The sequence below is a fragment of the Lucilia sericata genome, unplaced genomic scaffold, assembly GCF_015586225.1.
Source record: "Lucilia sericata isolate MDLA Ls3-8-SP2 unplaced genomic scaffold, ASM1558622v1 Contig000776F_arrow, whole genome shotgun sequence".
NCBI classification, from domain to species: domain Eukaryota; kingdom Metazoa; phylum Arthropoda; class Insecta; order Diptera; family Calliphoridae; genus Lucilia; species Lucilia sericata.
This window is the reverse complement of record NW_023994771.1, coordinates 144901-159670: the sequence shown is the minus strand read 5'-3', so window position 1 is coordinate 159670 and position 14770 is coordinate 144901. Positions and strand designations below refer to the sequence as shown.

Genomic DNA, 14770 nt, shown 5'->3' with positions numbered 1-14770 from the left:
AATTGATTTTTGCGAAATGCTAAACACTGTTCCACTGCACGCAGTCAAAGTCATTGTTTCAAAACATTTTTAAATTTTTTTTTGTAGAATCTATATTTTATCGTTATTTTTAAACGTTAATTCTAGAAAGTGTGTAAATAATACTCAATAACTTTTAAATGGAAAACTCTTAGAGGTGACAGTAGTTTATACACTAGTGGCTGAAACTAAAGCAACTGATATTACATTTATGTGGAATCGGTTATAACATTTTCCACGCCGAAGATATTTTAAAATTGTTTTTTGTTTTAAGTATTGTATATTACTAACTAAAAAATAATACAAAAATTTCCAAAATTTTTTTCGTAACATGATTTAAATACACAGAAAAAAATGCATACTAGATTTGAATTGGCAAAAACTAAAGCAGCTTCTTCATAAACATTTTTTAGATTAATTTTTAATATAATAATTTATAGCATATCCATATTTTTTATAGCAGGAGCACATCTGGGAGTCATGGAGTCAGGAGTATTACTTGATCCTTTGAAATGCTGTTCCATGGGTATTTTATGCAATCAAAGGTATAGTCTTTTAGGTTTTTCTATTTCATTATGTGAACCGATCCAATGATCCAAAATTATAAAATTGGGGTTTCGTTCAGGAGATTGAGTTAGTTATTCGATGAAAAATTTGAACATTTGATGGCTCCTACATATCACCACATATACTTTTATACTTTTATCCAAAATGTTTGGTCCATGTTTTCTGTTATTTGTCAAATGAGTCCAATATCAGAGTCAAAAACGTTATTCCAAATCAAGACTGAAGCTCCTCTATACCTCCATGTACCTATGCAATACTGAGAATTATCACCGCTCCTTAATAAATTTTTCACAATAGAGTTGTTTATGACTGATACATTCATATTAAGTTCAGATTCATCGGAGAACAGAATATTTCCCCATTAGGTCACTATTCCGATGGGTCTGAACACAATATTAGAGGATCAGACATGAAAAACTTTACTGTGAAAAGGCAAGTGAATAGCGTTCATAATTCTGATATTTCACTCGCATCCCATTAAGCGACTATAAAGCCCATAAAGGAAATTGTATAAGCTTACTTCTGAGAAAAAAACCCATTTAAACAAAATTAAATAAAAAAAAAAATTTATTTCTAGGAAACAGTGTAAAAATTCCTATTTTGACAATTTTAAAAATGACTCATTCTATCACTATGAAATTCAGCATAAATAACTTTTATATAAACCTAAACACTTCCAACAAATTTTATAAGGATGGGCCTATATTTAACCCTATATCCACATAATGCAACCTTTAGAAAGTCAGTTTTTGAACAATTTTGTATTAAGAAAAAGATCAACAACGTCGTCAATTGCTAACGAATTTTTAAAAAACAGGCATGTTTTTCTAATCAATTAATAAATAGTGGGGTTCATATATAAAATACTTTGAAAAAACATCTCTAAACTTGAAAAACGGTGCAAAACTAAAATCAAAAATATGTTTGGCGATGAAATGCACACATATGTATGTATGTATTTCTCCAGGTTACTTAATCATCATATATGCCATTATAAAGACCTCAGCAACTTCTTTCTAAATCCGTTGAGAAATTTAATATAGGTTGAGATTCAACTAAGTTACTGACTTTTAAAGGTACGAAAAATCAGTTTTTGACCCTTATCTTAAGATATTGGAGTTGTTTGGCAAATTTCAAAAATTGTTTCCTATTCTACTCGGATCCACCTTTCAGAAAAATAGTGTCACTTCCCATGTATTTCAATTTCGGTTTATTTTGTCTCACTGTGTTATGAATCCAAAATGTTTTATCTTTTATGTATATTAGACCGACTCCAGTGTTTCCAACTTAGTGCTTTTAGCACTATTTGCGGTGCTTTTCGATGTGCCAAACGCGGACAATTTTTCTCATGGTGGTGCTTTTCTAATTTTATGACAGTGCATTTAGTGCTTTTTAAATCTTATTTTGTGATTTTCAGGAGTTAATTAAGTTAATTAATCTTTAACATTTTCTCTATGAGGTTAAGAAAACTGATAATTTTTCATTACTTTATATGTACAACTTTTTGTTGGATCAGTTTAATAGTCCATACTAAGGGACTAAATTTTAATTGAAAAGCTGTTTTAAATTTTAGAAACCTAACATAACTCTTTGACTGTTGTTCATTTTTTTTTTTTGCATTTATTTTAAGTAAATAATAGTAATAAAATAAATTGTGGAAAATATTCAAAATACGTTAAAATAAGCTATGTATATTACTCACTCAGATCAGTTTAATTAAACATTTTTCAAGAACTTGAAAAATATTAATATGTATTTGCTTGTATTTAATCCAGGCTCTACATAATTAATTTCATGTTTCTGGGTTCAATATTATAGAAATATAAAATGTACCTTTTGAAGAAAGAAAGAGTACCAAAAAGTCCCCTCTTATCAAGGCCCTACATGCTAAATTTCATGTTTCTAGGTTCAATATTATAGAAAATTCAATATTATTGAAAATGGCTAACACATATATATAGACCTTAGTACCCGAATTCCAAAATAATACACCAATACCATACTTTGTGAGAGTATTTCTATTTCTTTAAATTTTATAAAAATTGGATCAAATTGAATAAAAAAATTCCCGTTTTCAACTTTTTGGTACTTTTTTCCCCAGTGAAATAGCAAATATTTTGTTTCAATAAATATTACAGAATTAGTACATAATTTAATAGGTATACGGCAATAAGTCGAAAAAATTTTCTTAGTGTGCTAAAAAAATGTACCAAAATTACAGTTTTTTCCCTTTTACACCCATAAAGGACTGAATTTTAAAAATGTACGAAATAGGTGTCTCATAATTTTGGAAGATATATCCAAAATATTTACAAAAATTTTATTAAGTTTGTTTGTTAAAAAGTTATAAAGGGCCAAAAAAGGTACCGAAATCACCTTTGTTACACATTTTCACCCCTTAAAAGTACGAATTTCAAAAAAGTACCAGACAGCCTCTGCTCATTTAAAGAGTAGATACAGGTGTATTTAAATTTTTTCTTGTATCACTAATATTGTGTAAGATAATTAAGAAAACCTGTTTTACCCGGTTTTACCCCTAAATGTACAAATTTCCAAAAATCCCTCCTTAGTGGATCTATGTAACTAAAAACACATCTACTGTCAAAATTTCATGATTCTAGGATCAGCCGTTTGGGCTGTGCGATGATGAATCAGTCAGTCAGTAACGCTACTCTTTTATATACGTATGTATATATGTATATATAAATACATGTATATGTATATAGATTATATATAGCCAAATTTTTGTGAGAAAGTTACGTCTTTGTTTTAGTTATATACGAATATTTAAAAAATACGTGTTATATTTATAATTTTATTTATTGTAACTTTAAAATATTTAAAAAAATAATGTAAATATTGACTTTGAATGCTTTTATTAAGCACAAAATCATTAAAAATTTTACACTTTTTGAAATTTTGATAAAAAATTAAATTTGAATAATAAATATATATATTTTTTAACATTTTTAATACAGAACTAGTTCTAATTTATGGATATAGATAGGTCTAATTGCAAAATAATAGCCTCATTCTACTTCTTAATGTTTTTTTACAGCAAAAATTGCACGAAATCACAATTTTTGAGGCAGAGGTTGTGTCGAAATATATGTACAGTGAATCAACTAAGTTTTTTGCCTACCTTTTTTTAAGAGAATTTTGTTTTTTGTTTATAAATAAAATTCAAAAAAACTTGTATAAAGTCAATTTATGTTTCCCAATTGAAAATAGAGATTGTGTAAAATTTGAAAACCAAGAAAAAAATATTAAAATACAAATTTTGGTGCATTTGTTGTTGCATTTTATTATTTTTCATCAGAATTTGCACGTCAATAAAGTATTTTGCATATTGAAAATTCCAGTTAATTTCGTTGGGTTTTTCAAATTATTTTTTAATTGCTTTTTGGAATTTATTGTTAAAAGGACACGTGTTAAGTATTTTTCAATTGTAGGTAGGTCGATAGGAGGATGTATACTACATCAAATCCTAGGCCACTATCGGGCCTGTTGTGCGCTCCTTATCATGAAAAAAAAACTGAAAGAATTATTTTTCAGTGTTCAGAAACTCAGTTTCCTGAACGTAATTCCTAAGAATCTTCCAGTCAGTGTTAGTCAGGAATGTTATTTCCGGAATAACATCACTTCCAAGACACTTGGATCTAATTTCGACGAATGCCTGGCAGTGGCAAAGAAAGTGCTCCAGAGTTTCACTGTCCTCTCCACATGCTCTACATTCGTCTGAATCCGAACGTCCAATTTTGCATAGATGTGCTCGTAGTCCTGTGTGTCCGCTCAGAATATGTACCATCATACTAACTAACGTGTTAAGTATTTTTCAATTGTAATTTTCAAAAATCATATCCTCATTGCGTGAAACTGTGTAGTTATTTGCGTTTAAAATGTTTAAAGGGAAATAATGAGGCAATTCCAATATAAAAAATTTGTTTAGATTTTTAAAACAAGTATAAATCAATGAAATTCAATTATGAGATGTTTAATCAATCATAAAAAATATAAAATATAGAAATTGATGAAATAACACAAAGAATTATTTAAAAAATCGCACTGAGTTGTCTTTCAAAATCTTTAACTGCCAAAGGAGAGCGACTTGTATCCAAGCAAAAACCATTGAAGTCCTCATTTATCTTCTCCAAAGTCCATATACGAACTTAAACGAACACTATGTTTAAATTTAGACCTCTAAACAGAGCTTAGGTTGCATGGAAACAATATAAAGTGAACTATCGTGTGGTACAGGAAAAATACTTAATTTAGATATTTACAAATAGAGACGGTCCACAAAAGCAATATTTTTCAGCTAATACATAAACTTATATATAGTTAGAACCCAAATCAAGAATAACTATCAAGATCCAAATACGCCTACTGTATTTTATTCATAAAATAAAGCATTCAAAATATGAGGTAGAAAATCAAGATTTTAGCATGTAATAGTTCTATAGTGGTATACGGAGATATCCCCATACTTAGAGTGGCTAGGATGGTACTTAGTGTTAGCTTTATTAAATAAGAATCAATATAATACAATTCTAAATAAAATTCACACAGTACTCCCCAAATAAATGGGGTTTCCGTAATGTAGTTTTTGTTTATCAATATAAAATGACCAAAAACCCAGATAATTTTGTTATAAGATGTAATTTTATACCCCACTAAACATTTCTTAAGGTCCAAATCCACTGATTTTCTAGTATATCATGTATCCTTTTCAAAATTACTTATTATTTTCGAAATAAAATCAAAGAAACGATAAATTTCATGTTAAGTCAAATATTGATAAATTCTTATAGGTATATGAGATAATAAATCGGTTAAAGAAATTTCCAAATTTAGTCGTACCACTACTTAAATATCTATAAAATTTTATTTTAATATACAGGAGTAATAAAAATGTAAAATTGGATAAAATTATACAGCAATATTAAAAAAGTAAACAAAAAACCTAAAAAGCAAAATAAAAATCTCGTTAGTTAATATCACGATTTTACTTTTTTGATAGAAAATTGAAACATAAGATATTCTTTAAAAAACACAACAAACAAGTTGCTTAACTTTGAAAAAAATAATTGTTCAGAAAAAGTTTTTTCTTGAAATTTATAAAATTTTACATAGGCAAATTACTAATTGATTCACCGTATGTATATACATACATATTTATATTTTCAGATATTGCATGTTACTGCAGAAAAAATAACACATTCTGATTTAACAGACTACGTTTTATTTTTGAATTTTCTTTTTTCGCTGGACAAATTTTGACATTTTTTTAAAAGTTTAAATTTATCGAAAAATAAAATTAAAAAATAAATTTGCCAATATGCATCAGAAAAGATCGTTTTTTCTATATCTGTTTATTATTTGAAATTTATTATATTACATTTAATAAATACATACCATCAGTTTTACAATTCATAAAAAAATTTATTCAAATGTTTTTATTTTTAAGCTACAGAATCATTTAATTAAATACTTAAGTTATAATAAATGCACTAGATTTTTCAACAATACTAAAAAGTTCAATGTTTGAGCACCAGTTGAGTTACATGAAGTAACGAGGTTTAGAAACAAAATTAATTTTTTAATAATTTGAAATGTTTTTTATATCGATCTCATAAAAATTTGCCAAAAAAGAGTATTAAAAAATTACATTTTGGCCAAAAAAAATCGAATTTTAAACCAATGTGCAATGTTGTTGGTATTTTCTATGCAAAAGCTCCATACAACTCTTACGACAATTTTTCATATGTTTTTCGAATGTTGTAAGAATGTTAAGTGTTGTCAATTGTTTATTTCACAATCACTGTTACTACACTTTAGTAGGTAAAATATACAACTTGATTGTGAATTGAACAAATATCATTATGTTTAATTTCGCTTAAATTTACAAAAAAAATACTACGAAAGGTTTTCGTACTTTCGTAAAATTAGAAAAGGGCTTTATTAAATTATATTCCGTATTATACACGAAATTTTTGTAAATATTACGAAATTTCGTAAAGTTAAGCATGGATTGTTTTCAGTGTAGTGAAAATAACCAAATTAATATAATCTTTAAAATTCTATATTAATTAACTTAAATGTTTATTTTTTAACAATATTGGATGTCTTTAAGGAAATGTACAATGATTTGGATTCATTTTCACCCTTAATATAGGAAATTTTGTTCAACGGATACTGAAAGGCAACTGTAAAATTATATCGGTGTTTTTATATCATCTGTGGTTTGTCTGACAGTAAATGTAGGTATCAGAATGACTACTGAGGACATCTAATCACTAATTTTTTTCGAAACAATAATTCAAAAGTACACAGTGAACAACTTGATTTACTCCATACGAGTGTATTTTGAATTTTACCTGGTTCGGAAATTTTGGAGCAACTGACGAAAAACCACAGACCGAAAATAACTCGTCCACTTTGGTTTATATCCACATTTTTGATATACATAATAAACATACTTTAAAGTCTTAACATACTTTAAAAATAAATCAGAAAAAATCGTTTGAATCATAACAATTAATATTAAAGTAAATAAGTAATGTTTGTTTCTCGACACACTTTCCTTAAAGGTATTTTCAGACTACAATACTGAGTATTAACACACTTCGAATTATAAATATTATGAAAATAATTCGGATTAAAAATAATCAATCCGAAAAATACATTTTATGTTTACACAATTGTTTATGTACTTTTCGTTCTTATTTTTAATATATTCTACACTTTTTGTTTGTTTTTATTGTATTTATAAAATACATACCGAATACGATTGAAAAGAAAGTTTTTGAATTGTTTTAAAAAATTTATAAATACCCACCGTATGTCAAAAATATCAGTAATATTTTTTAAAATCAAATTAAAAATTATGTTTACAATAGAAAATTGTATTGTGTTTTGTAGTCTGAAAATACCTTAAGGAACAACAGTACTAAATTAACAATTTTTCTAAGATTAGTTGAAAATTAACTACGGAAATGCATAGTCCAAATACAAGAGAAAGTATTTCGATGTAATACAGATCAACCACAAAAGAAATTGTTTGTGTATTACTGCAATCATTAATAACAAAAGGTAGTAAAAGCAAAGAATATTTATTTTATTAAATATTCAAGTCGTTCCAAAGCATAAAAAACAAAAAATCATTTTATAACTGTTATTCTGAGTGATTTGGTATTTATAAAAATAATCACAATCACTTACTATATAACGAGCGGATCCACTACATTTCAGTATGTGGTAAATTTCATTGAAATTAGATTTGCTTTATTTTAAATGATACTAGTTTTCAATCCGTTTTGGAATGCATTCTTCCTAGTGATACGTTATTAAAGTTTTAGTTACTCACTCGCACATAAAGCCGATGATCTACATATTCCTTTCAATCGTCATATTGGATTAAAGTAAGTAAAAAATTGTAACATGACTTTATAATACTGGTAACATTAGATAATGAATAGCTTTAATCGTTCTGAGTATATACACACATACATACATTATAGTGCTCCAAGCTTGTATGAAGGAAAAAAATTTGTCCGTCAGGTTGTTCTTTGGGTTGTAAAACTATGTCGATTTTTTTTGGGATATATTCTAAAAAAACATTTTGTTACTTAAAATATATCTAAAATTACTCGAATAATTCTTACAGTTTATCTGTACCTGCGATTTGAACTCGGCGGATTTCGGGAAAATCGCATTTTTTTGTAATATTTTAGAGAATACGTACTAAATCTTTACTGTTATATATAATTCTTTACTGTTGTATATATATTTCAGGGTATTATAGACTAGGTAATATAAAATATATTCCAAGTTTTATATAAATCGGACAATCTTAAACCATATAATGTGGAGGTCAAAGTCAAAATTTTGCAATATTTGTGAATTTCCAGTAAAAACACTATCCATTTGAGTAATGCTCTCGTAAAAACACTATCCATTTGAATAATGCTCTATATAATTAGAGGAATAACAGAAATAAAACAAAAAATTATATATACGATAATATTCAGGAGTGCAAAAATTACTTACTCTGGAATTAACCCTTTTTGAACACATAAGTTTGTATTTTTAGACATATTATGTCGAAAATCTACCTATTTCTCCAATTATATTGCTTTTTCTAATTTTGAACTTTGGTGTTAAATTGTTCCCAAGTGCCTTAAAGTGTTAAATTACCCTTTAAATATCGGATACGATAAATTCCAGTAATTTTTGAAAAAATGAAAAATTCAAACTTTTTTAACCATAGTTGAGAACAAGTTTGCGTAAAGACAAAGCTAATATTCAAGTTATTATAGATATGTTTTAAGTAACAAGGTGGTGTTTTTATAATATATCCTAAAAAATGTTAATTTTTTGTCACATTTCGAATTCATGTGCTGTGAGACACGTTAATGGTCTGGGGAATTTGCAATAACTTTTAAATTTTTCAACCGCTGTTTGTGTTTTATATCTTTCTGGAATGGTTATTCTGTGCACATTACGATGCCTTCACACTAAATTGCAAAGTTTATTATTAAATGGCAAAATGCACTTGGAAACTTCAGAGCCGTTGCGGCACCTGTTAACGTTATCCTATCAGCCTAATTTTTTGTATGGCATAGTTTTATAATACATAGAACAATTCTAGAGGGGGGCGCAAAATTCACAACTTCGTTTTTTTGGAGCACTCTAATATACTATATATATATGGAGAATTTCGTGTCAAGTGATCCAACTTTAAAAATCGATGTCTTCCGATTTGGATAAAGGTTAGGTAAATGCACCAAGGTTAGTACTATGGGATAGTAGGCCGGACACAAATTTTCAGCTCTATCGGTCAAGAACTGCCGGAGTCAGAGGGGATATTTTGGTCATACAGGGTTTTATTCAAATGTGTGTAACTTTTCACCTATTGGTCCTAGCAAAAATTGTCCAAAGGAGTTCAGATAGCTATTTCTTCATTCTTTCATTAAACATTTTTTTATTTATTTTTTTTTTTGCATCACTAAAAACTATTAGATTCTGAGTAGATTTTAACGAAATAGATTTTGTTTTGTATGGGAAATCTAGTTAAAATTAACTAGATTTGGCTCGAAATCTCATAAGTACTAGATTTTGTGTATGTGTAAATGAGGTATTATACAATTTCCTTAAAGGGCTTTATAGTTCCATAATGGGATGCGAGTGGGTTATCCATCAAAAAAATATTTTTAAACTCAAGAATAAATTTTTTTCAATATTTGGCACTTAATTTTTCCCTATTTTTTCAAAATGGACGTTTTTGTTGAATTTTTTTTTTACTCAAAAGAAAGCTTAGGCCATTTCCTTTAAGAGCTTCGTAGTCACTTAGTGGGACAAGGGGCCATAGAAAAATAAATAGAACTGAGACTGAGAATAAGAAATATTACTCTCTCACATGTACAGGTTCTGTGTGAATTTAATACAATTGTATGAGTATTTTTGTTTTTGTTTACATAAAATAACAAAAATATGAAAGTACAAAATGTATCCGAATACATCATACTCTACCACATTGCAAGTAAGTAGCAATAAGTTATTTAGTATTTTTTAATGTAGAAGTTATATTCAAGAGATTGATGTTTGCTTAATTAATGAATGTACTACTCATTATAACAATATATAGTCAAATTTTCGTATATATAAAATTTGTTGAGTCGAATTTTATAAATACCCTATTCTTGTATAGCATGTACCGCTTACAAAAAAGTTCAATAGGCTAATTTATGGGAGGATTACATCATTACATCGACGCAGGTGTTACAAACTTTAAGACATAAACAAAATACCGTTCCCATTAGTGTGGTGTAGGGTGTATTTTGACTGGATTTGGGCTGCTTTGAAATTAACAATAATCGTTCATATCAAGCGTTAATTTTAGCATTAGCACAATTCCTTTGGCAAAATAGCCCCTGCTGCTGCAATAAACACTGCTAAAAGTTATGTTTTCCCATAAAATTATTGAAAACATTTTCAGAAAAAAAACAAATTTTTCAATCGGTTTTATTTTTTTAATATTATTTTCAAATGTCAATATTGACTCAACCCAGCAACCACAAAGAGTTTATTTAAAATTAAAAATAATTTTTAATGAAGATCTTTCTTACATTGGTCAACTGATGTTGAATAAAAATGGCCAATTCAAAACATTATTTCATAAAATATCGAAATATAATATCAAACAAAAATATAAAAACTTTTTAAACGAAAGAGTTTGTGTTTGATGGGTTACATATTTTTCAACTAATACATTCTCACGACTTAGGTTTTTGACAGCAGACTTAGGTTTTGTCATACTCAGTTTCAGTTCTATGTATACCTTTTCTATGCAAGGGGCATTTATGAAAAAAATAATAATATTTTAACTCAATAATTTTGCTTTTGGAGTTAAAATATATTTTATATATGGGCATTTCCATCGTGACGAACGTGACGGTCGTACGTTTTAAAAAGATGAAAAATATATATATATATATACATATATATTTTTTAAAAATTCTTGTATTTTTATATAGGGCTTCAATAGCTCTATAACTGGTCGGAAGAAGAAATTGAAAGATCTTAATGGCCCTAAGATATAAGTAGTTAAAGTGCGTGACGTGATGTGACAGAAATAGAAGTTGCTTATTTCTTTTTTGACAAAAATGTAAAAATCTGCGAGTTTCACCTGGCTATTTGGTTAAAACCTTTTTTATTGTAATTTGGAATATTTATTGATTGTTTTTCAGCTTTTAGAACTAAAAAATTGTCTTCAGATTTTTTGTACAAGCCGTTATGTGTGACGTGACATGACGTGATGTGACAAAAATTTCCAATGATGAAATTTGCAATATTATTGAAAATTAATTAGTCCATAGATTTATTTTGGACGGACATTGTTGAAAGTTTTTGGAATCGGAGATATATTTCGACTGTTTAATAACATTTTAGTTGAAAATAGCTCCCATATAAGAATAATATAAGAATTAAAATTAATTAACATAAAACTTTTAGAAATGCTTATATCACCATAAAATTCAACACAAATATTTTTGACATACACAAAAATCGTTCACCCTAATTTTTTTAAAAATTGGTCCATGATTAGCATAGCTTCCATACAAAGCCCACATTTGATATACCCATAAACTTGGATATATAACTAAAATTTCGCCATCCTGATAATACAAACACACAAAAAACTTTCAAATGTACAACTACTGACCCTTCTGATGATAATACAATAATCGGTCATAACGCCCATATAAAGCCGATATCCGAAAATCACTTTTTTTCCATACATTTCTTAAAAATATCATTTGTTGAATTTCTGTGCTTTTTCTTCCACTTATTAACTAAAAAATCATAACTATCACCTAACTGAATAAATTGCATAAATATCACATCTTTTTAAATAACAATATTTCACAATTCGAAGGTTGCACTTGAGAAAATTTATGTAATGTGAAGTGACGTGACAGACTTTGAAATTCTATAAAAAAATAACCCCGCATAGAATTATTTTTTTTTCTTTCAAATTGAGTTCTATATACTAAACTTGATTTAGATTCAAAGTTTTGAATACTTCTGAATGCCAACTAAAAAGTTATCGGGATAAATCCTGTTTCAACGTGACGAACGTGACATTTAAAAGTCTATGAAAGAAAACCGAAAATTTTCCTTTTAAGGATCTTTATCTTTTCATATTTGTATGTTTTAAGATAACTATTATTCCAACTAATATTTTCCGATAAAAGTCCATTTAAATATTAGCCTTTAAAATAATAAAAACTATTAAAAGAAAATGCTACTAAAGGTGCAAAAATATGCCTGAAATATTATTGTAACTTTTAATTCCGATTTCTCATCATAGTGGCTAAGAAAAGCTTTGGGGTCTTTAATTTAATAAAATTTGAATCTTTTTCTGTAATAAAAGAAGTTGAAATTTTATTTTTGATTACTTTTAGTTTTTGAGCCACGGTGGACTTTTCGGTGGAAATGCCCATATTTATACCACTCGCACCCCACTAAGTAATCACAAAGTTCTTAAAGGCAATGGTCTAAGCTTTCTTTTGAGCAAAAAAAAAAATACAACAGAAACGTTCATTTTGAAAAAAATAGGGGAAAATTAAATGCCAAATATTGAAAAAAAATTTATTCTTGAGTTAGAAAATAAAGTCCTTTAAGGAAATTGTATAAGCTTTCTTTTAAGCGAAAAAAAAATAAAAAGGGCCCATTTAAAAAAAAAAATGAATTTTTTTAAATTAAAAAAATGAAGAAATAGCTGTCTGAACTCCTTTGGACAATTTTGCTAGGACCAATAGGTGAAAAATTACACTTATTTCAATAAAAACCTTGTGGAACCAAAATGTCAAACTTCTCTTTGATTTTTTGAGTTGGGTCACTTGACATGAAATTCCCCATATAAGTATATATAAAAATATGAATAGCCTTAAATACACAGAAACATTTAAAAAAATATTGCAAATACCAAAACTTCGTCTTCAATAATTTTATTTATTGAAGTTCAACGAGTTCGAGAGAACGAGTCCCAAAACTCTACATACGACATGCTAATTTCGTTAAATTGTCCATAAATTTTTATATTTTTTATAATTTTTTTTAATTTTTTTTGTTTTTAATGTTTAAATCAAGGTTGGGAACCGTTATCGCTAAGCTATCGTTACCGCTAAAATACCTTTTCAGCAGTACTACTGTTACCGATAAAATAGCGATACCAAATACCAATACTGAAATAAATAAAAATACCGATAACACTAAGATACCGTTACCGAATTAAGCCAAAATTCAATTAACGCTAAAATATCAAAACCGAAATAAGTCAAAATACCGATATCGCTACCTTATCATCATTTCGAAACGGTTGCCAACTTTGGTTTAAATAACATTCTTCATATCTTACGATTAATAGATTAATAGAATTGGAAAAAAAAGTTATTTTTTCACTAAGTAGCTTATTAGAATGTGTACAAAAGTGTACATAAAATCGTATGTAAATATTGTTATGGTAAGCCTGTTAAATCAATGATTTGAATTCATTTAGTTTAATTATAACTACACAGAGAAAAAAAATATATACACGCCTGCTTCCAAATCGACACCAAATTTTTTAATAACATCCGTTGTCAACTATATACATACGTACGACATCACTTTTTAATGGGTTTTCGTACATATGTATATACTATACTTTGGTGTCAATTTGGTACCAGGCGTGTATATTTATTTGTCCCTCTGTGTACTGGAGCGTAAACCAGCAAAAACTCGGTAATGGGTGTACTTCCACAACCCTTACTTTTCAATGACTACTACCTATCGTCTACATTACTTAGCAGTACTCTAGTAATGACTTTCTTATAATCTGGTATAGAAGTACTTTATTTTCGGCTTTGTCATTTTGTTTGCACATTTTATTTAATTGCGTGTTAAGAATTGTGTTTTACAAAAAAATAAAATGACATTTTACGTAACTAAACTAATATGAATTATAAATTTATTTAATATTCTTTACAAAAAACCATTGAAATTATTTGTTCATATATTTCTTAACAAATTTAAGTTATTATCCATCAAAGCTAAATATTTTTTTATGATTTAAACACATAAGAAGAAAGAAGGAAAATTGTAAGAAATTGTACTTCAGGGACTGAAAAAGTAGTTCGTTTTATCCGAGGATTCGTAATAATCGAGTTCGTTGTATAGGATGTTTTTTGTGTGAAAATAGTTGCCAAAATATCGGGACTTGAAAAATTGTTCGTAATAACCGAGAATTCGTTATACGCGACTGTAGATCGGGAAGCTATGAAAGTTTGCCACGAACAGGACGTCCATTAAAGCTTGATGAAAGACTAAGGCGAAAAATGTTATTGAAAATCTTAAAAAGTAGTGTAGAATTGAGAAAAGATATCAAAAATGATTATGGAATTGATGTCCATGCTGATACAGTACGTCGCTACTTAAAAAAAAGTAGGACTGAATTCATACATAGCCAAAAAAGAGCCTTACATTAGACCTATTAATAAAAAGAAGCATTTCGACTATGCCGTTCAGTACAAAGTCGTTCATTTGAATGACTCTACGTTTTGGGAAAGAGTCATTTTTAAGGATGAGTGTAAATTTAACCTTTTTGGAAACGAAGGTCGAGCCAGAGAATGAAGAAAGCGGG

At 27.8% G+C, this 14770-nt stretch overlaps 2 protein-coding genes across 7 annotated transcripts in view; one reads left to right on the top strand and one right to left on the bottom strand.

The window, feature by feature from the left end:
• Positions 1-14770, bottom strand: part of LOC119608024 (carboxypeptidase M) — a 141585-nt gene that overhangs the window by 24274 nt on the left and 102541 nt on the right. For 3 of the 6 annotated variants that reach the window (XR_005231781.1, XM_037962243.1, XM_037962244.1), the window contains exon 5: positions 7952-7993. The exons of 2 other annotated variants lie outside the window; for them this stretch is intronic. Coding sequence is in view for 3 of the 4 variants with exons in the window: in XM_037962243.1 (XP_037818171.1) it covers positions 7952-7993 (42 nt within the window). In the remaining variant the exon portion in view is untranslated. The remainder of the gene's footprint in view (positions 1-7951; positions 7994-14770) is intronic. One more of the 6 variants, XM_037962246.1, reaches the window with a different exon arrangement.
• LOC119608032 overlaps positions 1-14770 on the top strand; it is a 50684-nt gene that overhangs the window by 27991 nt on the left and 7923 nt on the right. The gene's annotated exons all lie outside the window — the stretch shown is intronic.